The sequence below is a fragment of the Apteryx mantelli genome, chromosome 1 (assembly GCF_036417845.1).
Source record: "Apteryx mantelli isolate bAptMan1 chromosome 1, bAptMan1.hap1, whole genome shotgun sequence".
NCBI lineage: Eukaryota > Metazoa > Chordata > Aves > Apterygiformes > Apterygidae > Apteryx > Apteryx mantelli.
Genome location: NC_089978.1, coordinates 4,602,866 through 4,629,889, shown reverse-complemented (window position 1 = coordinate 4,629,889; position 27,024 = coordinate 4,602,866). Strand labels below are relative to the sequence as shown.

Below are 27,024 nucleotides of genomic sequence, written 5' to 3'. Positions count from 1 at the left end.
GACTTCTTTCACTTGTCACCATGAAATTTCCCTCCATAACGGTCTAAGCATCATGTAAGAGAACACAACTGAGCTATCTGGCTTCGCATTTTCCCATCTGACAGCCAGATTGCCAGGAAAGATAAAATGGCATTTGTTTAGGTATCAGTGGAAGAGTCCATGTCTTACTTCGCAAGTAGAGTGGCCTGAGCATCTACAGATGAGCAGTTGTGGTGGTCCTGCTGAGAGGTGGTACTTGGCAAGAAAAGGAAATACAATTGTGTTTGGTCTCATGTCCACGCTATGGAAAGAGAAACCTGTGGGCCATGGACTTGAGGTTCAGACGCTGGGGACAGAAGTGGTATGTGAAGACAGGGCTCAAAGTAACCCTAAGAAGAACAATTTCATATTCATAAAGATCTCTGGATCTGTGTCCAGGCTGTATCTGACACCATGAGTTATCTTCTGGAGCTCATATGGACCTGGACAAATCGACCGACTGACTCTGGTCTCACTCACAGTTGGTTAATGCCACTTACTGCCTATGACAAATCATAGCCCTTGAGATGTGGGGTGTTTCAGGCCTTGACTGCAGTTGTTTGTGGTAATGGTAGCAGATAAAACCAAAAAAAGTGTTAACTTCCTATTATTTTCGACGATGTAGACTTCATCAGCCAAACAGAGCTAGCTGTAAGCACAGTCCTTGGCAGGAGTAGATTTCTTGGCATGTGAAGGCAATTGTCCAGCTCTGGTAGGCATTCATGAGCGAAAATGTGACCACGTAGCTCATGAAGCTGTTCATAGATGTCTAGGGATATTCATTACCCTACTTCAAGCCATCATTACGCTTGCAGTAGTCTTGGCGTTCCAGATGGGCCCTGAGAATGATCCTTGACCTTTACATAGGTGAATCTATATGCAGGTTAGAAGATAAATTTCAAGCAAACTTAAAAATGTAGGAGAATATTTAATTAAGTACATGATTAATATTAATGGCTCAGTAAAAAACTGTGAAAACAATCCCTTCTGGTAATGCTGAAATTGCTGAGGGAATACATCCGATTGTCTAGAAATGATTCTCAAGCCACAGCTACATGACTAACAAAAGAACAACTACTGCACCTACGTAATTTAAATTTAATTGATATTCATCAGCTTCTCTGTTTAATCTCAATTACAGACTTCTTGGACACATTAATTGGAATATTCTCATTGATTTTCATTGTCTGCAATAGGCTTTCATAAATTTGAAGCTGTGTGAGGAGGTTCAGAAAAATGCACATTACTCTTAAAACCCAGATGCTGTGGGTGATGTGGCTCACACAGGATACAAAACACTTTAATTAAGAAGAAAGGTAGTTCAATTAAGATACCTAAAATGCTTCTTACCACCTCTGCCTTCTTCTAACCATGCATAAAATCAAATGAAAAGGCTATTCTGAAAAACCTTATGTCCAGCTGCTAGACCTGTATATCTGTTTTCAAAGCTAAAAAGCTTAGAAGAAATCAAGTTAGAATCCCTTTCACATGTTATTTTTTTGAGTTAGGGTGGAGGTTCAGGAGTAATCTCAGAATACTTGAAAAGTGCAACGTTAATGTCCTGACTGCAGTGCTGGCTAGCATTCCAGAGAGTTTTCATTTCTGAAGGTTAACCTCTCTCCTTCCAGGTCTGGTCAAATCTCAGACACCACACTTGTTTTGCATGGGAGCTTTAGGCCACCTCTGCATCACAGAAAACAGAGCGGGGAGTTCAATAGGCTCCTTAGTCCTTTCCTTGCTCCAAGGCAAGATACTACACCTTCCCTGACAGATGTCTGTCTCATAATGGAAGTTATTTCTCCTCCTTACTTGTAGCTTGTTAGGATTTGTATTGCTTCATCTCAGGATCCTGTGGATTGAGGCTCCATCTATACCCACAGAAGACAAAGAAAAAGGCTTTTCCCCAGTAGCCTTTACTCTACCACAAGAAACAACGGCAAATTGGGATGGGCATTGAGAAGATATGGACATAAGGAAAGAACATAAGGAAAAACTTTTTTATTGTGAGGGTGATGGAGCACTGAAACAGGTTGCGCAGAGCATTTGCGTAGTCTCCATCCTTGGAGATATTTAAAAGCTGTCTGGATAAGGTCTTGGGCAACCTGCTCTACGTGACCCTGCTTAAGCAGAGGGTTTGGATCAGATGATCTCTAAAGGTCCCTTCCAAACTCAGCCATTCTGTGATTCTGTGAAAATAAAAAAGATGGTGATATTGCAAAGAACAGCCTGCTGGGCAGCTGAGTGGCAGCCTACCTGTAGTCTAGATTGCTTTGGAGGTTTCATAGTCAGATAGCTTTGAAGGAAGACTCTGAGGTTTCTTTGAGGATATACCAGGGGACTAATTTGGGGGCTGTAGAGCAGTTGTTGAGAAAGCACAAAGTTATTAGTTTATAAATGCAGGATACTGGAACTGGCATCATGCAATGCTCTGGGACAGGCATCCATTTGTCAGCACTGGTGGGGAACTCCTCTTGTTCAAAACAGCAGAAAAGATATGAGGTTATACAAACTGAGCACATACAAGCCTAACCTGGGCTGAATTACAGATGCTTTTGGCAAAGCACTGATAAACTATCTAGTACCAGGAAATAGTCAATAGCCAATGAAATTCAAAAAAAGACAAGCGCCTGGTTCATGTTCATTTCACATTTCAGAGGCATGAGTGACCTAATAGGTTTTCTAGCTTTCTAATATCTGTGATCTAGGTTCTGAAATCCCTTGCTTTGACACTACTGAACACAGTGCTTTCAAGCAGCAGGAACCCTCTGTCCCAGAAGGTAGTTAGTTGTATCTAGTATCTTTACCTTTCTAACACTATTTTAAATAAGCTATATAAAGTCGACTGGAAGAAAATAAAAAGAAGAATAAAATTCAGCAAAGAAAGATACAGACCAAAGGTCCTCTCAAAGGGCTTTTAACCGTGAGCCCACTGCCCAGGAAAAGAATATAAGAAAGTTTTGGATGGTTATCATCAAGCCCAGGTCTCTGCTCTTGTAGGAAACCATGCAGTAGGTGTTTAGTCCAGAAAAGTCCAGAGAATACCCAGTCTACCACCACCAGAAATGATAAGTACAGAATAAAGTGAGAAATCACTAAAAATGGGGATTCAGCCAGGAACAGGAAGATGTTTTTCTATCCCTTCCTCCCATACATGAGGGCCAACCTTGGAGAAAGTACCAAGATTCTTGTTTTAAAATGAAATGGGCAAACAGCAGTGAAGGATGCTCAAAGAAGCCATCTCCTAGTAGCAGATGAGAAGCATCCTGTTGCAAGCCAGGAAAAAGACACCTACTAGGACAACATGGTTTCTTAGTCTACCCACTACAAAACTGTGTGATTACTATGTCTGTGTTGTGGCACACTGGCAGGATGGGAGAGGATCTGCGAAGGATCTCTACTGTTGCTGTTGCCGTACCTGCCTAGAGCATAAGTGAAAAGTTTTCTACTCAGGCCCCCTTTTGAAATTTTTCAGTCGATACATTTTTTAATCAGAAAGAAAGAGCTTGTACAGCAAACACTGAAAAACTTTTGCTGTCCTTGCATGGCTGGAATTATACAATATCATCACAACATTTCACAAATAAACTTTATATAACACGTAAGAAGAGTTATTTGGAGAAATCAAAGCATATTCTGGCTCATAGTCTTGATCACTCAGTGTCAAGACAGACAGTTTTTGTTTTGCAATCAATGCTTTCTTTTCAAATGATTTCTGAACCCCTAACATGACAGCACAATAAAGGAAAAAATGTTTTCTGGTCCTGGCTACAGCATAATGAGAATGAGAAAGAAGAATTTTATCTGAAATCTGATTGTTTTGGGGGAAAAAAGGATAAGAAAGCCAGTGACTCATCTCCCTTTGAACAGGGCTCTTTGACTTGAAATGCAGTTGTTACAGTTGATATGTTTAAACAGGATCTTTCTGAGGAAGCTGAGGCTTCTAGAAGACTGGCTAGAATATTAGATTAGAAAATTATTGCCTATATGAAGAAACCTTAAATGAAGTGTTCAGAAAGGAAACAAAGTCAGCTAGTGACAGTCTGGAATACCTGATTCAATGCATAGCCCTTTCTGGGTGGTTCTGAAATTATGTTTTGGGTCTTGATGTGTTTGTGGATTGTATTCTATCTTGCAGGTATGGCCTCAGGCATGGTTAAAAAGTGCCAGATATGCCCAGTAGCTTCTCCTGGGTCACCCAGACAGGCTGTGTGGTTGGGAGGTGAAGTGGGAGGTAAAGGTCACTTTGAAAGAGTACAATGAAATGTGGGGCAAAATACAATAAAACATCTAAGAAGCAAGTAGTCACAGAGACAATCCTGACTGGGTTGAAGAGGAAGCTTTGGGATGAGCAGTCAGTGAAAGAGCCCCAGGGCAGGATGGAGCAGGACTGCAGAGCTGAGATGTGATGGGCTGCCCAGGAGACCTGTGCCTTGGAATACAGCACACATTTCTCCAGCACTAGGTTTGTGTGAGGGGGAAAAGAGACACAGAGAGGAGGACAGAGAGGACGAATGCATGTAGATGACCGAGGTCTCCAGGCAATTCAAGCTGCAGTAGTTCTCACCTAAGGGTATGGAGGGACCGAATCGTAAAGATGCACTGTCTATGGGCCTGAGCCTTCCCTCCCATAACTGTGTTTTCTTAGGAACCAGAGGCTGTGCTGACTGCTGCAAGTTCAAGCCAGGGCCTTGTGTTTTCACTGCTCAGAAGAAAAATGTTTGTGCTATCATTTTAATACGCCTTCACTCCGCATTCAGGAAAAGAAAGGCGAATTCCTTGAACTCCACTGTGTAGCCCCTGCAGGATAGGCAATGAGTGAGGGGCTGGACTAACCAAAGGCTAGATCTTCATGGCACTTTTTCTCTGCTCTTTGTTTTGATGAATTATGAGGAGGATCAGAGGATCAGGATTCAGCCATCTAACACATATCTAGTTTGAGTTCCTCAGGGAAGAAAGTCATTCATCTCATCCTGGGATAAGCATCTAAGATGTGTCAAGAGCCCTCTGGAAGTGCCTGGCTTTGTAGACTACAAAAGATGTCTGTCTCAGAGCAGGCACCTAACTTTGAGACAATTAAAATTAAATTAGCTAACCTCATCCTTTGCAATAAGTGGAGATGAAGTGGTATAAGATAGGAGTAAATAAAATCTGAACCAGGCCCAATATTTGTTTTCCTTTTTAGCACCAGAGGTCACTTACATGTCATTTGGTCTCCATGACAGTCTATTCTTTACTGTAGATGATACTGAACTGGTTTTCTCTCTCTAATGGCCTACATGTTCACTACAGGTGTAGAGCTCATGGGTTACCTGCAGAAGAAATTGCAGAGTTCAAAAGGAGGAAAGCTGAAAAACTCCTTGACAAAAAGGCCTAGATCTGAGGTAGTAGCTGTAGGACAGTCCCAAGGTAGCTCTGCTGTTTAGTGTCTGCTTGTGTGTTATTTGTCTGCACTTTGATGGTTTTAGTGTCACACTTTTTTTTTTTTTCCTAAAAATATATACAATTTTTTTTTAAGTGTCTCATTCAAAAGCTACTGAGAATAGCAGCAGAGCTGTCTAGAGATAGTAGTAGCCTTGTTGGGAGATTTCCCTGCAGACAAATTTATGACCTATGGCCAGGCTCATTCTTGGTATTACTGTGTTTACCTGCAATGTATTACTGATTCACTGGATGTTGATGTGTACTGCGCCAGAAGGAGTCCAGTCCATGGTAAACACAGAGATATATCTGGAATTCAAGCCTGGAAGAATCCAAGTTGCCTATTGTTGCTAGTCTTTAATGTCTATTTCCTGCCTAGCCATAATTCCGTATCTCATGACATGAAACAGGATGCAGCTCTGTTATTCATCAATATGGTACCTACTGATATGAAAATACATGTGGATTTAGGATGATCTAGCTGGAAGTCAAAAGTTATGTGGAGTATAATAGCATGAATTGGACAGAGAAGTGGAGGCTGTTGGCCCGTTTTGACAGCTCAGCAGAGAGTGAAGCAGCGTCTTTCGGTGCCTCCCTTCAGAGGACACTTTCGTGTCTGAAGCAGCACTAGACACCTGTGTTTAAACACTCAAATGGCTCCTCCAGGTTCAATCCCCTGAGGTGCCTGATCAGATGAGTGTTACTAGAGCAAGGCTAGTGTTTCCGCATGCACACCCACGCATGCACGTGGAGGACCTGACGCCTCATGAGAATGCTGTAAGGTTGCTTTTCTTTCCAATATCTCTGAAGGCAGCTATAATGCTTTTACTCAGTGCCTATGATTTAAATTTCATTTAATTTACACTTTCCCAGAAAAGGGAAGATCTGGAAGAAAGTCCTAAGTGCCTGGATACACCTCTAAGATGCAGAATATCAAGCTGACAGATTTCTCTAAAGCCTGAGGTTCCATCCAATTTTCTCACAAGGATAAAACCCAGTGGAGCACTTTTGGCTGTAATACTTTTTCCCAGCCACGACTTTTAAAGATGCAGGAGGTGTTATTAGGCTGTTTTCTCTCCCGTAAGAGATTTTTAAAGTTTTGTCTGAGGCTTTCCCTATTCTAAGAGCTGGGCAAAAGTTTCTCATGAAGAAAGATTTAAATACGGGGCTTAATGTGCAGAGCCCTGCATAAGCGCTACCATAGGTGAACACTCGCTGTTAAATAGAAACTCCAAGTCACAGAAGACCACTGGGCTGATCTCCATCTTATGAGCACAAGCTACTCTTCGAAGGCCAGAGGCAAAAAAGAGCTCTCACTTGGGTTAGCTCTGGCTGACACAAACTGCACATCTACTAATACAAAAGCATTTAGCACATGTATCACCCACAGACATGAACTTCTGCACTGGAGTAAAGCTGGTTAGCAATTCACTATAGAGAACTTTAGCTATAGAGAAAGTCTTCATTAGCTTACTTGGCTCAATTCATGGGAAACAGCAGAAAAATCAACAAGGCATTTACACCTAGAGTTTTTCAACAGTCCTAATTCAATTCTTTTTGTAGGTATAAGGCTTTCAACGTAGACAGCTGTGCCCTTAACAGCCATTTATTCCCATATGCTTACTCCATGGCTTAGTGATGTGAAATAAGTCACATTCCTAGGAAGGACGTCCTAAGTGACCGAGTCCTGGCCCCTGTTACTATTATTGTATGTTATTGTATGATCCCTTTCAGAAATTGATCACATGCCATCTCAAAACAACAAAGGTTTCTAGTTGGGCCAGGTGAGAAGATAGACCCAAGAGGAGAAGGTTCTGATCAACATCACCCCCCCAGAGATAGTGAACAAGCTGGACATCATAACCAACGATCCCACTCCATCCAGGATGAAGTCCAAGGCCAGGCATCTATGAAACATCCTTGGTTTGTGCATTCTTGTGGGCTTTTCTGCTAATTTTAGTTCTGTACCATGGAAATATCTGCACCTGAGCTATCTTAGACATTTAGCTTAGAATGAAAGGAATCATGCCATCAGTATGTTTTTTTTTTCCCCCTGATAACAATAGAGGCATACTAGACAAGTAGCTCAGACACAGTGATCTGTAATGGATTGACCCAGTTCTACAGTCCCATAAGTCTGGCATCCTTTGACTCTTTTCTTTTTCTTGAAAGTTTGCCTCTCCCTCTATTCTGATCTCTCTTCCCATGAACTCCACTCAGTATGAGAAGATTCCTCATGATTCTTTCCTCTTCAGGTAATACAGTAAATACCTAAATCACTGCATCTTGCTGGCCCGACCATATGTTAGTAGGATGTGGCTGACCAACAGTTAAGGTCTGATACTTAAGTCTGAAAGCTCATTCAATAAAGGGTTTTTGCTAAAGATTCACTCTGTCCTCAAAGGTGAAACCCACCCCTAGAGAGAAAGCTGATGCCATTACAATTTACCCTTTCTCGTTCAGTCCCTCCACACTGGAGTAGTCAGGGATAATCTGAGATGATTTTGCCTGCATGATCTCTCCAAAGAATAAAACCAGAATTGCAGAACCCAAGCATTCACTTCTATTGATTGTTTTTTCCATCACACTCTTCCCCCTTTCTCCTACTCTGCATCACCTATCTCTTTTTTCTTTGTATGCAGGGACATGTCCCAGCATCACACTGGGAGGCGTAGCTTCTTTGCCCAATAGAAACGTAGTGGTTGCAAAAGGGTTGTGATCATATTTGACAAGTGGTTTCGGCTGTTTATGATAATGTTCAATGAATGGTCAGGGGTATCCTACACTGAATCCTGAATCTTATGTTATTGGGTTGATACATTTGCAATTTCTTAAGCTTCAGGCATTTGCTTTAGATCTCATTTCTGTCTTTTGTCCTTGGTTGTCCTTGGCTGTCCTTGGTTTCCTACTGAGAGCGAGAGTGAAAGGAATACAATGTGTGCTGAGTTTGGAGGTCCTGACTCTTCTGTCCTGTATTGCCCCCAGATTTAATAGCCAGTCCTCAAGGTAGGCAAACAGATCACCAAGCACCATCTGCAAAACCTTAAATCAAATGCTAAAATACAATTCCCTTGAATGGTAATAAAACAATACTTAATACATAGTGCTACAGTGCAGGATATCAGAGCAATCAGCCCAACATATCTGGTTCTGGTTGCAGTGTTATTAGTTGTTTTTGTTGTAGTTTTAGCTATACTTTAAAGACAACTCTGCCTGTGCTGTCGTTAGGGCAGCTTCATTAAGTTCCTGCACAGTTTTATATTAGAAATTGGTCATTTGTGAGAATAAGCCTGGGGCCTTTGTTATCATCCTGCTCCTCTCCTTCCAAGGCCTCTTGTCTTATGCTTGTGGGATCCCTGCTACAGTCTCATGACTATTCACTTTTATACATATTCATATTCTAAAGTCATTGCTTGTTCATTGTGCACAGCAGGGGTGCGTACAATTTAAAACGATATAATCTCTATATGTATACAACAATTTCTCAACTGCTCCTTATTGATATCTATATAATCACAACAGTGTTATTGGTATGGGTTAGGATTTGCCTTTTTTTCAGGTTACAACAGCCAGAATGTCGGTTTCCTCTCTTGTACACAGTAAATTTGATTTAGAGATGCTTTATGTAGGACAGGACAGTTAGAGAGTTGAGACCTACCTCAAGCCCTGCCACTCACTCAGCTTCTGGCCTTCTACAAGTCCCTGGTTTTTGTTTTGTCTCTGAACCCGCTGTTATGTTGTAATAAATCTGAGACTACCAACCCGTGGTGGAATCTGGATGTCATGGACACTTAGAGCATCATATTGAATGACCCACCACAGCTCCATCACATCGATATAGTAGCTTGGATCTAGATGTAGTCCGTCTGTGTTAGCTCGGCTCTTAAGCCCTTAGCAGAGCTCATTGTCTCAGGAATAGTGTCAGGTTAAGGCACTGAATCTGCAGCTGGATCTGAGATGCATGGCAGGTCTTGCTGGTTCTCTGACCATGGGGCCGTGGGGTTCCCAAGTAGCTGGACCTTCAGATTTCCTAATGGTGGCAGTGAAAGGCCTCAAACAGAGAGAAATAGCTGATTAACGGGGAACCTCTGTTATAAGCAGTTAGAGACTTTATCAGGCTAGTGACGTACACTTAGGGAAGTTCTTCACGAGCAGCTGAAACCCTCTGGTTGTTTTCATGTAAATGTAATTTACATTTGTAAAGTGAATATCCTTGGATAAAAAGGTCTATATATCTCATTAACCCATGCAACAACTTCAGTGTCTGTAGGGCCTATTGGGACCACCGTGTCCCTGCAGCTCTGTACCAACATCCCTCCTTGTCTGATGCTTCTTAATGGCTTTGAGAATCTCTGCTGTTTTTGCTGTCGTCTGACACAAAATGACGTAAAACAAAAGACTGTTTCTTAGTGAGCAGGGCTGCTTACACCTTCTGTCTCCTCCATTTTACAGACACGACTGGCAGGACGTGCTGACCAGGAAACTCAAATCTGTCCTGAGGGACACAAAGAGGACACTGACAAAAGCAACCTTTAAAGAGACGGGGAGCACAAAGGAGCCTGGAATAAGTATTGCAGAGGAGGAAACCTAACAGGGGCACAGCAAAGAACTAGTATGACCAAGCCTGACACCTTGAAGTCAACCCCAAGAGAGGAGCCAACTCCCCACCATTTAATCCTCTTCCAGCTGAATGCAATATAATGGCTGTAGCCTCTTAGCTCTTAAAGGGGGATGAAACTGAGTAGGCAGATGAATCCTGATAGTCATTTCTTGTTGAAAATCAGGCACCGCCTCAGAGCTGTATTCATCATGGCTTCATCTGCGAATTTTTGGCAGGGGTCTATTAGCAAGGAGAGTGATGGTAGGGGCAGTACAACCTCTTCATCAGCATCTCAGTCACAAGGCGGAGCAAATAATATTTTAGGTAGGTGTGTGTGGCAGCATAAACACATTTGGCTGCATTTGGGATTGAATTCCAGCCACAATGCCAAGTGCTAAAACAGGTTAACCATTTCCCAATAGTTTTGTTGTTGTTGTTGTTGTTGTTGTTGTTGTAGGAAACTCTAGTTTCATAAAAAGCAGTGGAAGCCACAAGGCAGGATTTTTGACAACAACAACAAAAAATTTTTGACTCCCTCACAAAGGGAGATTTTGAATCAGAATGTTTTGTTCTTGTACATCAATTCAAATTGAAACATTTTCTTTCAAATTGACATTTCATCTGCAAATGCCATTTTGATGCTATTTTCAAACTAAAATGACAATTTTGAAATTAAACGGTTTGATTTGAATCAATATTTGCTTCCAAATGTCAAAATGTGATTCTGATCAAAATGTCAAAATATGTCATCTTCTCAATTCCAGATCTAAACTGGAAGAACATTTTGTTTTGCTTTATAGACGCATATATAACATATCTAAAACATTTTATGCTTTTCATCCCAAAGCAGGATGAGAACAGAATGCCAAGATATTGGAAAATTGAGATGCACAGAAGGATATTCTGCAGTTCCTTTAACTGAACAATACTAATAACGTAAGAATTTTCTTTCCTGCAAAAGTGGGGCTCAGGGAATGAAAACTGCACCATGTAACCAGTGCAAATCCTAAAGCATACCACTCTTTCATTCCCAGTCTCCTAGTGGTCTCAAAGATACTTGTCTTCAAGCAAATCTCCCAGTGGATAAAAATCCCTTTCTGCAAAGGGCCAGCATTCAGCCTTTAGGCAGTACTTCCCACAGAGAGCACTTCATCACTGTCAAATAAATATTTTTGTTGTTGGCCACTTCTTATTCCAGGCTTTTTACTCCTTTTCAGCATGTGGCTTCTAACAAACCACTGAGAACTATTGTTCTCTCTCCTGCAAGGCTAAAGAAATTTGCGGATATGGTAATTTAATCAGTATTACCACAAGAAGGTCCTCATTGAAAACACCAAGACCTTTCTCAAACCTTGTTTGAACTCTTCTCAGTAGAGCACCTAGGGCAGGTTTTTAGGAGGACAATAAATAAGAGCAGCCAACAACCACTTGCTAAGCCTTTTCTGGTTATGGCAGATATCTTTATAAAATGAGACAAGCTAGACTCTACAAAGCTAAGGAAGGTACTATGTGAAGAACTAATGCACCATAACAAGTATAAGACGTGTACTGTAAAAGGTGCCTGGAGTGTTAACACATTAAGAGTGAAAATGGGAGGAAAACTCATTCATGCTCTTTGATCCTGAGATTCTACTCCATGGCACCTGTATTTATGACAGTTTTTGGCTACAATGTGATGAAAATTGGTATTCCAGGTGAGAGAAATTGTTCCTTGAAAGACATCTGTCAAAAGTCTTATACAACACTTCAGTTGTCCAAACAGGGCTTAGGTAAGCTTTCACCTTCTATGCTGTGTTCATCCTCCATTCACAAATTCATACAAGAAGTAAAGTCCTGTGGAAGACATTTGGGGCAGGCAATTCTGTCTCAATATGCCTTCTTTGGAACAATTCCAGGGAGGAATATAATCTAGATTAGTCTCTGCAGATGTGAGTTTAAAGTCAAACAACTTCTGCATAACTTCTGTCTTTTTCATTGTTTTCCCATGTTAAAAAAAAGAGTAGTCTCATCACAGAGTGTGAATCAGAGGGTTTCCATAATGTGGAGGATTGTGTTATTTTCTTTCTTGTTCCACAGTCCTCAAAGAGAGCATTACATGCCAGGCTTCAAAAAGAGGATGCACAGAGCCTGGGAACATGCCAGGGAGCTGCTTCTGCTCTTGGCGTGGTATTTCCTCCTAATAGAGAATTGCAAAAATGGGTTTTACTTTAGAAAGACCAATGTGTTGTCAAGACTGACCTCCGAACTCAGAGGAACACCCATAAATACATACAAGGGGAGAGTTATCTGAAAAAATATAGCCCCGTATGGAGCAGTCTGAGGCAGTCACCCAGGGATCCCCTAAAAGCCAGTGGAGAGAAACAGGCACTTCCTAGGAGGGTTTCCTGGGCCCCTGCATGCAGGTACCTCGCTGTGTGCTGAGTGTCTCGGCTTCTGTTACAGTCAGCGGAGATCTAGCCAGAACAGACCAAGGACCTGATGGTTCAGCTAACCCTAAAAAGGGTGCCTACATCTGGCTAGCTCAGTCACTAACTTTGTTGACTGTATTGACAAGGTCTCCATTAGTGCAGTGGCAGCCCAGGCACAAGGTCCACGCAGAGATACCCCAATGGAGACATCTGCAGTGCAATTCAGCTGCCTAAACACAAGGGCTCAGTGCCATTTAGGATGTCCTAGGGTATCTACAACATCCAAATGGAGCTGACAAATATGATAAAGGACCTACAGGAGGCCAAAACCTTTTGCAGTGGCAGCTGGAGACCAGACAGCAGATCTTAAGATCTGAAATAATACTAGACACGTGTTTGATGAGATGCGCCTTTAAAGTTGGGTGTCTTAATCTGAAGCTGAATGCCATCCCAGACACCTGCATTCAGGTGAGATGAGTCATGCCCGAAAAGTGCCTGCTATCAACTGACAGGTGCTGCACTGATCAGCTCAGGTGGAGAAACCTACATCACAGATGACTAAAGTCAAGCTGTGTGAACCTCACTCCCACACAGGCACCGTCACTGGCTCAGAGGAGATGCTAGACTCCCTGACTTTTTCCCTGAGTCTGGAAACTGCCACTGTCTTGTCTGGGTGGTAGGTGTGTGCTAATCCTCTTTGAAACACGTGTGCTTCCCAGCACACAGGCAAAATGGATGTAAAGGAGGATGCATATGAGCGGAAAATATATATAAAATTGGTGAAGTGGCTTTCCCCAGTCACACAAGACATACATGGCAGATGCAGGAAGCTCTGCCATCATCTCCTGGATAACTTCCCACTGATCCATTTAACTGGTAATGTGACAATGAGCAGGAGGGAGAGTGAAGTTCTAGTTCTATTAAATACCAACCTAAACATTTGTAAGAGCATGAGAGTGGAAAAAAACAAAACAACCCCCCCACCACCACCACTATGTATATATTCCCTCTTTCAACATCTACATACATATTTCAGTTTTGTGGTCTCCAGCTTTTGACTTCCTATTTCCTCACTGAATAATAATCTTTTGAGAATGTGTTTATGCTTATGCAGAAAAATACAATTGTTAGGAAAAAAGAGTTGGCTAGTTATATACCCAATTTTCCAGCTGAAAACCATTTAAACAAAAAGTTTTTAACCAGCCCTATTGCACGCAGTTTTGGGATTCTTTCTTCAGCCTGTTGTCTTCAAAAATAAACAACATTCTTTGAATTTATTAAAAAAAAATAAAATAGTAAATCTGTGGGAAAGGGGAGCAGAGAAGCAAAATTCTGATCACTGACGACTTTAGTAATCCCAGGATAATTCTTAATCTCTTTGAAGCCAGTGGTATTTTTTTGTCTTAATTTCAACAGGAAGAGGCCAAGGACTCATCCCTAAGTGTGATAACCTCTGCTGTTAAAAAGCTATAAAATATATTTATATTTTCCTAGCATTGTTCTGTTTAGACAGGTTTAGGTTTACTCTTGGGACTTCTTTCCGTATTAAATGTGCTTATTGTATCAGGCTCTTTTCTTGTTTTTTTGCTCCTAAAACTAGTGTGTGGTTGTTCTGATGAAGAAGATATGGCCTAGAAACAGCAAATGCAAATTTTCTAGCTCTGCAAAAGACTTCTCAGGTGATTCTGGACAAGTCGCTCGTCTGATTTCTCAGATAGTGAAGCACACACTCTAGAAAACTGTATCAACAAAAAACTACAATGTGATTGCTGGAGGGTTTGCTGCTAATGTTACAGGATAAATTTTAATGTAATCCTGCAGACCTGCTGAGAGCTGTAGATGTATTTGTGCACAATATACACTGTCTGAATGTAGTTCATATTTCTTAAAGGGTCTACAGTATTTTTAACAACGATTTAAAACCAAATGCCAATAAAGATCCCGTCCCTCCTAACTGAAATTCGTGTTATTGCTTCAGTCTTCACCTTCATCTCAGCTTACTTTTCAGCTCCCTGTGCAGATAAGATACTATGGAGAGCCCTGTTCACATATTCACTCCATTCTGCATTAATTTAGAGGCAGACCCCAAACCAGGGTCTCACAACACACAAACCATCAGCAGGACAGCCAGGCAGTGGAGATATATGGAGATGCAGAAGGATCAAAGGAAGGTGTGGATGGCCACAGCATTTATGGGGCATCACAACAGCTGCAAGGCTGTATGTCTGGGAAAGTTTCCCAAGCTAGGGGATATTAAGGTGGGGAAGGAAAAATATCACTCCCCAGAGTCCATTTCTCATTAGAAGATATCAAGATGTTTGGGACTGCAGCCGGGTGAAGGCAGGAGTCGGGTCAAGGATAGGTCTTCTGCAGCATTACCCCTCTTCGAACTCATGAAGCAATGCTGTCTCTGTCCTGACACCCTCGAGCAAGGACATCAGTACGTTTCTTTTCCCCAAAGCTCTGGTTATTTACCTTGGCATCAGAAAGATGTGTCCTTCAGGGTGAGGCCAGGGACAGCTCCAGGGTCACTGCTACAGGAGCCCTCCCTTCCCCACAGCCTTTTGTCCTCACACCAGCAATGGGTTTGTCCCTTTGTCGAATGCCTGGGAGACGTCAGAGCACCCCTTCTATCCATGAGATCGAAACTGTGCTTCTGCAAGGTCCTACACACAGGCAGACCCTTACCCCTCCCTCATCCTTCCTCCCCAAATAACAGTGGCCGTCGGCTGGGTGCAAGGCCATGGGCATCACTGGCAGATTTTATTTACCATCCTTTCCTTGTTCACTGGTATTCCTCACAGTCCTCCCCAAGTCTGACTTTACGTTATCTACAAATCTTAGTCCATCATTGTTCTCCATTCTTTCCTGACCAACATTTCTGAGTGACTAAGTAAATTATATTAAACAGTACAAAACCCACTAGGGAACTGCAAGGACCATGTGGATAAGTTTATGCATGATGGACCCTGGTCATTTAATCCTCCTCTTTGCTGCCTGCCTTCACATCAGTTTTGGTCCATTACATTTGCCCCTCACTCTGTGATTACTTCACTCAGTAGTCTCCTTTCCTGCATAGGACCTGTATAGGATCTCCTGAAAGTCAATAAAAATTGTATCAGTTGGTACTCCTTTACTGATTACTTCCATTGACACAATAAGAGAATTTTATTCAAAGGAAACATATCCCCTTTTTGCCACTCTCTCTCCTCAACTTAGGGCTATGCATTGGCCAAACTAGTTAACACAGACTGCAGGCTCAGTTAAAAAACCTGTACAACAGATTCCAAAAATAAGTACACTCACTCAGGGCGAACAGATATAGACCCAAGGACCAAAGCTGAAATATGTTATATCTATGTAGGCCTGATGTCCAAATGCAAACCACACTATGATGCATGAATTTCCAGCTGGTCTTGAACAGAAGGCATTTATTAGAGTTGAAACTTTTTGTTGTTGTTAGAATTTGCCAGGTTGCAAACGTTCTGCAGTTTTCAAATGGAAAAGGGTCTGGTTTTCTAACAGTGTGTCTGCCAGACACCTCAGCTGCCCATCTGTTGGACTATCTCAGTTACTGATTCCAGTATCTAGCTGCAAAGCAACCCTGGAAGCAGATGTCTTGGATCCAACCTCCATATCCAATTTCCTTTATTTATTTATTTTTTTTGTTCAGAAAGCTGGAACTGACATAGCATTTCAAAATTTTGAAATCCTTCAGGAAACCAACTGACCTTTCTCCACGCTGGTTAGAAAAATGTAGGCAGGAAAAGGAGACAGCAAGCAGACTGCATGGCTCAAGTCTCAGCCTTGTGGCCTTTGTTCACCAGGAGCAGTGCTCTGTCTGATTGTCCATGCAGCATATAGCCCAAATTTCATGGCTTATTGAATATTTGTTGTGTAGCAATACCAGAGGGCTCTGACCATGGACTGAGAGTCCTTTGAACCTGGTGCTGTGCAAGCAGGAAGCAAACAGCTTAGACTCCTCTGCAGTGAGCTCTGCTCTGAGACATTATTGCTTTAAGGTACAAACCTGAAAATTGTCGATCTGAGCACTTCTGAGTTTAAAGGAAACTCAAGTTTGGCTCTCAACATGCATACTGTGACTCAGGACTGTTTGTAATGAAAAAGCATCACAGGAGCAAAGCGTTCCTTGCCAATCCTTGTTTGGATCCGTCTGTGAAATCTTGGCACAGTGTCCCAGGAACACTGTGTGGAAATAGAGCTTTTGTTTAACCTACATGTGTGGGCTCCCTGCGGAGGTGATCATCTGCCTGGCCAAATCTTTAACTCTAGTTCCCCAAACACCGTCATCACAAAGAAAGCGCTGGAGGGAATAATCATAGGTTGTTATCCAAATAAGGTGCCAAAGTTTATTCACAAAGACTTGTCATCAAGTTTGATTTGGTTGATTGCACCTGTCAAGACAACAACAAGGTTAGGACCAGAAGGAAGTACGACCCGATACTCACGGTGGGTCCATGTCTCAGGCCCGATCTGCAGGGTGACCCAGAGAACACCCTCACTCTGGCTATGGAGACTAAGGATCACCCTGAAAACCTTCTTCTCTTCCCTTGCTGCTGTTGCTTTGTCCTGGTGGCTGGGTGTTGGGAAGGGTGCAAACAAACCATCCATCACTGGTCTGTGTGGAGAGGGACAGGAAACATGAGGATAATAATGTCCTGACCAGATGGGGTTAGATTTAACTGACAAAAATGACTTCATTTATGTGGGATGAATCTGCCATGGTTGTCCCTACATGACCAGCCAGTAGAAAAGGGGCAGATGGAAAGATACTGAGTGAAGAACCTTCCTAGCTGGTGAATCCTCTGGCTGTGGTGAGTTTCAGTGGGTTTCGTGTCCTGAGAGGTCTCTAGCAAATTGTTCTCCACATCCATGCAAGCAAGGAATTTCAGGAGGCCCTAAGTAATGAGAGCAAACCACCTTGCGTGGTGCTTCTGTAGCCTTATAAAAGGCCTTGCTGAGCAAGCACAAAAGGATGCTTCTCAGAAAGCAATGGCTACATCTGTATGATTAAATGACATGATTCTGGCATGGAAGCCAGCTACTAAACTCTCTTCTCCTCCCAAACACCCAAATTGCCTGGTGGAAATTTTTCTGGCTCCAGACATGGCCCAGAGATTGCTTGGGATGGTGCCCGTTGGCCTAGGGACCACCAGCGATCAGCATAGATGCCTGAGTCCATCACTCTGGAACTGGTTGCTGGTATTGATGGAGTTAACACAAGCCAGAGTAACCCCCCCAAAAGTACAGCCGCAGCACTGTTTAATGAGCTAGAAATGGTTGTTTTGGACACCATGAACACTACCTCCATGTTCTCTAGGCTATGTGAGTCCAGTGAAATTGTGTCCTGATCCTTGTGCCTAGGTTTGAAACACAGTCCAAGGCAAATATGAAATCAGGATAATAAAATCTACAGAAGGGCTTGCAGATCTCAAGGGCTCAAGGATGTTTTTCTAATGAGGGAAGACTGTAGTTTCACTTAGAAATGCTGGGTACTGAATTAAGGAATTTAGATGAGAAATTTCTCTGGTTTGCTTCCCACTAGCAATATTCAAACTAGTTGAACATGAGTACAGCCTGAGAAGCCACCTTTGCTGTCTTTCCCACTGTAGTAGATCATACCCAAAGAGAAAAGCCTGGGAGCATGCTTTTATGGGGCAATGCTTATTATATTTACACAAGACCCGAGAGCTGCATACCGCTTACATGCTTATCCTCACTAGCTCATATGTAGGTGCTGGACACATTTCTTCCAAGACCTGTTTCCCTTTCCTTCACCAGAGAAGGGTGAAATGCCTCGTGCCTTATACTGGCAGCGTGTGGCAGAACAGAGGACTCGCTCTGGATCTTGATGTCCTAGGAGTGTCCCATCCCATCTCCTCCTTCCTCTTGGTGATCAGCCAGGAGAGATACAGTCCACAGAGGAAAACCAAATGGGTGAGAAGATAGGGGAGGAGACACAGGTCCTGCAGCTACCTCAGCAGGGAAGGATGAGTCTACTGCTATTTAAACCCTTCTTTTCTTTCTGAAAAGACATCACTATTTTTATGAACTCTTTTGCTTTTTCTCATTGCCTTGCCAGTGACAGATTGCCTTTCCCTAGTACACAGAGAGTCTGGGAAGCTGAAAGGCGTGGAGGGGGCTGCAAGGCAAATCCCTCTGCTGTTTGCAGCTCCAAGGGGAAAGGAGTGGAAATATGCTCCTGGATTGAAAATAAACTCCGCAGAGGCACTGAAGGAATACATCTCCTCCAAGCAATCACACAGACTCTGCTTTCAGCCCAGAGGCCGACTTTCTCTCTGAGCCTGCCTGGTAACTCAGACTAGCACTGTGTAGGGTAAAGCATATTCATGCTGCTGCAGTTATTTTTATGCTGTCCTGTATTTGCTATAAGAGCTGGACCCGGAAAAACATTTTGCTCTTGATTTTGTACAGCTCGCCCAGTATCAGCAGGGTTTATTTATAGAGAGAAAAGAACACTTGAGCAGCCCACAGCTCTCCCCAAGCTGGAATGAATATTTAAGTATACTTTATTATTTTCACACTGAATTATTTTAACTGAACTAAATGTAAATACAGTCATAGTGAGATGGAATAACTTCAGGATGAAAAATACCAGTTACAGCCAATGACAATAATTAACTACTACTCCTATCTGTAGCGTTTAGATTTAAGGTGCAATTTAGATGACAGAATTTTCTGCCATATATGTCAAAGCTTATGCATATACATATATATATGTACGAAATTAATCAGCAGCCATTCACCACCAGAGGGCAGGCAAAGTATATGTAAATGAAGTCCTATGTGTTGCCTGCACACATCAGTGAGTGAATTTTTCAGTGTCCAGAAAGATATTGCCAATGTTTTCTTTGAGCATCTCCAGTGACTTTTGCATCCTGAATCTTGAGCCATATGGCAAATCCCCATGTTGCACAATGCACTGGGCATTTTATTTTATTTAGAAATTCTCAGCATTTTTCAAGGATGAAATGGGCTGAGCTGGAAGTAGTACATCACAGAGTGACCGGAGGACTATCACATGTGAATTGTGAGAAACTTCTTCAGTGCTATGGCTGAAACAGTAATAATGGCATGTGTGTGTGAAGTAGAAAGTGGTAGGCCAGTGGAAGCTTTACACTGCCTCTTTTCAACTGACATAAGCTAATATTACTCCTTTGCAGTCAGTGGATATTCACTGATTTACAGTAGATAAAAGGACTGGTCTCTTCTGGGGTGTACTGAACATTAAACAAGACTGTATTACCTGACAACTGAAAACAAGTGAGATCTAGATTTTAATAATGTTGGCATGGACAAATAAACAATGTGTCCATTCCCATAGTTCCGAAACCAAGGAACACCTATTTCATCCATTAAGATGTTCCATCAAGTGAGGTGTCCTCACAGAAACACGGACCTTCTAGACAGATACAACTAGCAAAAAATACCTTCTCTCCTTTTCACTCCTGTTATGAAGAAGATAGAAATACAAGAGTCTTATCACTAGAAAGTAACTCCTAAGAAGCACACTCCTCCAGCCAGGGGATGCTTATGATATGGCATAGACAAACAATGACAAATGACCTTCTAGATATGACAGCCCATGAAGTCTCTAAGGATTGATGTCTAAAACCCAGTGCCTTTGATCTGAGGAGGGGGAAAGGATATAGGATCAAATCCCAGAAGCTGGATCCCAATTTGCTAGCAAATATCTTTGCATTGGTACTCAAGGAAATGCTTTGTGGGGGTACAGATGTTCATCAGGGCAGGAATCCTGCACAGGACTTAGACCAGTGGGATGATGTATGTCATAGGCTCAAAAGCAACAGCTGAATGGCAAAATCACTTGCAATGTTTGTAGCACCTCCAGAAATGCCTCTCCCTGCAAAAAATGTTGCTTCTCCCAAGGAAATCTGAATGGTATCTTAAGTGACTGTGATATATCCAACTTGGGGTAGAAAGCTGGGCTTTGTACCAGCAGCAGGTATACCCACAGCCACCAATAAATCTAGGCTATTTTCTGTTTCCTGACTCTGAGAGAGACTCATTCCCTTTAATTTTGAATCTGTGTCTGAGTTAGTCACTCTCCACTCCTTTCATGTTCACAGGAGAAAGTAGGAGCTCATTGTGGGTGACTCATCTGCCCCATTTTTGATGTCTGCTGGAGAATGAGATAAATCATGACCAAGAGCTTCCATTTCCTTCCATGAGCTGTGAAGGAGATTGGGATTGAGTGGCTCATTGATAGATGTCTACTTTGTAGATGTCTACATCTGATCAGAGAAGTCTCATCTCTTACATCTATGACATCATTCTGGGGTTACAAACTTGCATAAGGAAAAGGAGACCAAGAGGTCATTTATCAGTTTACCCAGATCTTCAGTGCTGCTGCCATTAGTCCTTCTATCTGTATTTGACTGGGGACATGAAATGAAGAAATGAAGTTTGTGCAGTGGCTCTAAAGCTTTTCCTAAGTGCAGCCCACCTCCAAAATCTAGGAGATGCTCAGCCTCAAACTAAATTTTCAGGGTTTTGAACAATCAAAGAGACTGATGAAGAGCAGGATTAAAAAGGTGCTGTTTCCTTCAGGTTTGTGCCCTGTATTTGTTTTACCTCTCCACTGAAATAACTCTGTCATTCCCCCATGTCTCCCACTGTACCCCCCATTTCATTGTTTAGTAGAGGGTTTAATTAGACAGTGCAGGTGCTTTTCTTCTCCAAGAGTATGTTTCACCTGACCTACTGTGCATAGGGACTCCCATGATGTCCTGCAAGACCACAGCAGGGAGCACACTTAGGGATGGAACTAGAGTTTCAACATTTTTCCTTCATGCAAAAAAATCCAAATATATCATTTTGGGGGGCACTAGATAATTCAAGAAAAAACAACATCTTTAAGAGGAAGTAAAGACATTTTGGAAATAATCCAGAATCCAGCTGTCTGTTGAAAAAAAAAAGGCATTCAATAAGTGATGACGTAGGGATGGATCAAGGGGCTATGGGAAGAATCAAAGGGTTTAAGGAACATAACAAAAATAGAGCATTTCTAAGTCACTTCTTCTCTCCTAGGATTATGGTTGCAAACTTCTGTTTTTCAGTGTTTGCCTGAATAATCAGTATAGCCAGAGCAAAGAACAAGGCAGTTCATACTCTTGACCGATGATGATGAAACCTTTTCCACAAGAGCTGAAAGCTACCCATTTCATGGTCAGCTTTAAGGCCTTGCAGATATAGTGCCGATAATCCTTTCACTATGGCTTCACTGCAGTAAGGTACCACCTGCCCAAAGCTAACACGGTAGCTGGTGGAAAGAGAAGGGACAACAAAAAAGTAAAATTGCTCATCTCCGTGGTGACTGATAAAGTCATTTTCATGAGGTCTGAGTCAGAAACAGGGACTAAAAATGCAAAGGGAGAGACCAGCCTTCCTCTTCATTCCCCAACTCAAAGGAAAATGAAAAAAAGGAAGAAGGAAGAATGATATTTCACATATTGAACTGACTAGGAGATCTGAAGGGAGAAATATGATGTTTAACCCCATTAACTCAGATGACAGAGCAAACTGTTCTGTAGCTTGTTTGGCACCACTTGATTCATAGAGCTTCTTGTTATTTCAGTGGCAGGCAAAGATATGAGAAATATTTGCAAGAGAAACCACATCAGTCTTGTCTGGTTTGCCATGTCAAGATAAACCAGATTTGTCACATGGAACACATTTTCCTGAATCTTTTGATAAAGCTTGCGATATTTCAAATACAGACTAGAAGACACCCCTGGAGATAACAGCACACAAAGCTCAGAGACGCTGCAAAAAGTGTTGGTCAAATGCTGCTGGATGCAAGCTGTCTCCGACCATCAGAGCTGCAAGGACATGTGCAAGACAGAAGGTCTCTGCCCTAATTTTTGCCTTCTTGAGACATTCGCCTGACAGCTTCTCCTGCATTCAAGCCGCACCTAAAAACTTCCCTGGGGACTGGTGGGAACCTCCAGCCCACAACCATTAGAAAATAAAACCAGAAGACCATGAAGACACTTTTGGCCTTCCAAAATCCAAAGACAAATGACACTTTACCACACTTGCCCTCCAATAATTATTAGACTCTCTGCAGCTCTAGTGTAATACTTTTTCTTTTCTGGGTGTTTTGCCCACATTTTTCTTATTCTTTTTCTCTTACTGATACTGTCGCATGACCCAGCAACCTCCACATCTGGCTATTCCCTCCACAACTGTATTTGGGTCTCCTTTCTTGCTCTCTCACTCTGCAGAAGACCCTTCCTGAGTCATTTGCCAAAGCCACCTCATCTAAATCCTGCAGTGGTACCTACTTGCACTGGGAGTTTCAACAACATCTGCCACTCCATGTGGTGTACGATGTTCTTCCAACACTCCACAAATGTCTCAAGCACTGTTAGGTGCGGGTTGCTTTCTTTTTCAGTTTGGAAGCACTGCCTGCCTCAGCATCAAACAGTGCATGGAGACAGGTTGCCAGCAAACAGGGACAAAATGAGTCAGGAACATGCCCATTCGACAAATCACTGCATTGTAGCATGGGCGCAGCTGACCTCCCCAGCCACATTTGGAAGGGTGAGTGTGGAGTGTCACTGGCCATGCATTTATCATGCTTTTCGGGTGGATTTTGCAGCTGCTCAGGTTACGGGGAGCTGATTTAGAGCGAGCTCAGGTATGTCTCCTCTGCAGATGAAAGTGGGTGGTTGTGGAAGCATACCTGTGGCTTCAAAGGAGTTAAGATAACAGTGTCTGGTCATCCCTATGGGTGAATCGAGGGGCAGGGGGACAAGCAAAAGGCCTCTGAGCAGGACAGAATGAGGAACTCTTCCCAGAGCTAAGCCTGGGATCAAAGAGACCTTGAGCTTTAGGAAAATGAGTGGATATGAGTATATATGGGGAGAGTGTGACAGAAGAGCAGGACAGACTACAGAGAGCCAGCTCACCCCTGGACAGAAAGAGAAACAGAGACACTAACGCCTTCCCGGGACTAGACAAAACAGTGCTTGGGGAGAGGGGTAAGCACTCCCAAATCACGGAGATTTTGGAAGTGCCATATTCAAGGCTGGAAGCTCAGAGAGTTGCTGGACACTGAGCAAAAAAGCATTGTTTGGAGTCACTGGCTCTGCCTCACTGCACACTGACTCTGTCTACAACTCGCAGTAGGAATGTCTTCATGGTCCAAAGCCAGGTGGACCTGAGGGAGGTTGTGGTTGGTATCCCAGGGGACTAAGCCAGGCTTAGTCCGGGGGGAAGCCAAGAGCAGCACGTCCCTCCAGGACAACTAAAAACCCAATGCCTGAGACCTTCAGGAACCATATGATGAGGTTGAGACGGGACAGGAAACACAGCTAACCTGGTGACCGGAACAACACTGTCGTCCTGCTCTCCACCAATGTCAGCATCAAGGCAGGCCAGGATCCTGACATGTAAAGCATCTCCATGGGCCCAGCAGCAAGCTTCACTGAACAGCAGCTGGAACAGAAAAAGAGGTAGTGGCCAGAGTGGAGTTCTTGGCCTTCTGGTTCTTCATGCATTTTTTAAAAAGAACAGGCTATAATGGGAGCTGGAGGAAACAGAACAGAAATATAAAAATTCAAACTTTGTTTAGTCTGGGGAAATATCATTTATAATTAGAGATGGGCATCCTGTTGACATGATACACCCTATTTTAAGCATGAGGTGAACGTGCTCAGCTGCTAATCTTTTGCAAGTGATTAAAAACTGCCAGTTCATCTCTGACTTGCTGGTTTCTTTCTTTTTTTTTTTTTTAGCATAATTTCTGAAAAGCAACTGGACTAACGTCATCTCAAGATAATGATGCTTATACTGGCAGCGATGTCTTGGAGTATCTAAGTAGCTGGGAGTTTTGGTTTCTGTTTATGCTCCTCTGCTCGTTTCCATGCCAGCCCCACCAGCCAAGCCTGCTCATCTCTCCCATGGAAGAGTGGGAAACCCACGAGACTTGGCAGGGTTGAGCCTTTGGAAGGACATGGGCCAAGCTTGATCTTGTGTGATCTGCGTAGACTTGTGACCCCTTTTTTGTAGCTGGATTAACCAGTTGCCCTATCTCATTGCCCTAGTGTGGAACATGCACATATGTGCATGTCAGGTTTAGCAGAACTGATTGCAGTGCTGATGCTTGCAAGCAGCTTTGGAGGCATGTTCCTACAAGTCTTCAGGGTGTGATGTTCCTCCTAGTGTCCTTAGGTTCATTCACAGGGTTTGCATGGGCATATCTATGCTGTTGGATAACCTGGCTCCCGTATTTACTCCCAGGCCTTGATCCCTGGTCACCCACATTGCACATTAGCTCTCCTCTGGGCTCTCTTCCCCATTAAACCAGTTAATTCCCTCCAAGCTGGGTTAGTTCTGGGGGTGCTTTGCTGCAGGGACTGCATTAGGTTTGGCTTTTTCAGCTCTGTGCAGCCCTCCTACACTATCCCAGAAGTCTTTGCACACTGTTCCCACCTTATTAAAGACACTTTGAATGAAATTTAACAGTGAACTAGCAGTCTTAGGACCATAAGGACACCATCCAGGGCCAGAGATCCAAGTGCTATGTAACTGCACACAGACAGCTTGCTCTAGAGGGGGACTAGGTCTGTGTGGTTGGCACCAGTGATCATTCCCTGGGACAGACACCTTTAGTGGGAGAGTTGTAACCTTGGAAGCATCAGCCCTCAGGCATCAAAGGGAATCAACCATAGGTTGACCCATGTCCTCTGCAGCCCACACACCAGAGATGGAAGCCTAACAGCAGCAAGGTCTGTGGGAATAATTCCTACAGCTTCTATATGAGGTTGAAATATGTTGTTTTCAGGAGGTTCAGTTATCCTTTCTGCAATGGATCTTTTTGCTATATGCTGTGCACCACCTGGAAAATACTATTGGACCCACTTCTCTAAGTAATTAGTCCACAGCTCTCCTCCAGCCTTGGCTGTTGTGACAACAAGCTGGCCATCAGGTGGGCATGGTGACAGGAGGTGACATAATACCTCCTTGTGCCTTGGTGAACTCTTCCTGTGTCCCAGCCAAGTAAGCCAGCATGAAATAGAGACGAGTTTCAGTTTGGGTGGAGGTGTATGTCAACAGGACAACGTCAAACTCATGCCAAACCAAGCAGTATGGCCATATTCACTAGGCATGGTGCCACATGACGAAAAGATGAAGGACAGTTAGTTCAGGTGCTGCACAGGGCTGCCTTGGCCTTATGGCTTTCAGATCCTCGAGCTTACATCTCGGCACTGCCCTGTTCTGTTTTTTAGGGGATTGACATACATTAGAGGTAAAAACATTTCTGACACGAGCTGTTACTCCTTAGGATGCTCTTGGAACAGCAGCATTGCTGTCAAAGGCCCAAGAGGATGCCCATCCTTCAACTTACTGTCAGAGGTAACATTTATCAAGAGGGTGGCTTTATTTTCTGTAAAACAGGAGCTCCAGTACATGAAGTCTTATAAAAATAGGCGACATTCATCTCTGTACTGAGGGAGAATTCAAGGAACATGACGTCCCGTGAAAGTGCTATTCTGAGGATATGAATAAGATTTTGGGACTGCTGCATGCAAGCAAGCTTCTCCATAGGACTTGCTTTAGTTGCCAAGAAAAGTCAATGAAAAATCTTTCAGTTATTAATTGTTAAGTGATTTGACCTTTAATAAGTGTATATATATGTACACTTATGTACACAAACATATATGTATAGCTATTGCAATAATAAAATTCTCATTGTTATTTATTATATACTTGTTACTACTAAATTTATTACCCTTGTTACATACTTATTGCAACAACATGTGCAAAATATATTTACTGTGATATTTAACTAACCACATCTTACACATCTGTAGATGTTTTCATCTAAAGTCTCCAAGCATGTTACAGATCTGAAATAACTCTGAATCACAAAAGCTTGTGTGCTACATAAAATGATCAGTAACCTGTTGCAGAGAAGCGAAGGCCTCTGGACTGGAACCCAGCATATGTTTAGCAGAACCCGCTAAGCTGCTTGGCACGTGGAATGAGAAGGACATGGCTTTCATCTGATTTTACTGAGCGGATCCAGGAAAACAGGACAGAACGGAGGTTCTCCAGGGCAGGGAATCAGCACCCCTTTCTTAGTGAGGATTGTTGCTGTTTCATATCACGGTCCAAAGGGCCCCTTTCTGCAGCAGAGCTGTCTCACCTCGTGCTTGCCCATCGCTGTCTCAAAGGGAAAAATGCCTAAAATGCTGCATCCAAACATCTCCTCCAACGGGTTTTGTCCTTCCTTGGCAAGCACCCCCGTCACATCAGGGTGCCTTCCATTAGCAGGGGAAGCGGCGTGACTAACATCCGTCACATACGCGTGACATCCTTCCCCAGGGGAGCCACGTGCACAGCGCATTGTCTTGGCGGAGGTTTCTGTTTGTGTTGTTACGTACGCGCGTGCGGGGCCATAGATTTATGTTAGCAATGGCAAGGGGGGAGAAGATCCCCATGCACTCACAGGGGAGAAGGTGGGAGGTTTGCAGCCGTCCTTCCCAGGGTGTGGGGGGATGGCCTGAG

General features: G+C 43.0%; 1 protein-coding gene across 1 annotated transcript in view; it reads left to right on the top strand.

Annotated features, from left to right (window-relative positions):
• GUCY2F (guanylate cyclase 2F, retinal) overlaps nt 1–5,392 on the top strand; it is a 44,030-nt gene extending 38,638 nt beyond the window's left edge. Inside the window, exon 18 of the mRNA XM_067289534.1 lies at nt 5,308–5,392. Within this exon, the coding sequence (XP_067145635.1) occupies nt 5,308–5,392 (85 nt within the window). The remainder of the gene's footprint in view (nt 1–5,307) is intronic.
• Nucleotides 5,393–27,024: the final 21,632 nt, after the last annotated feature.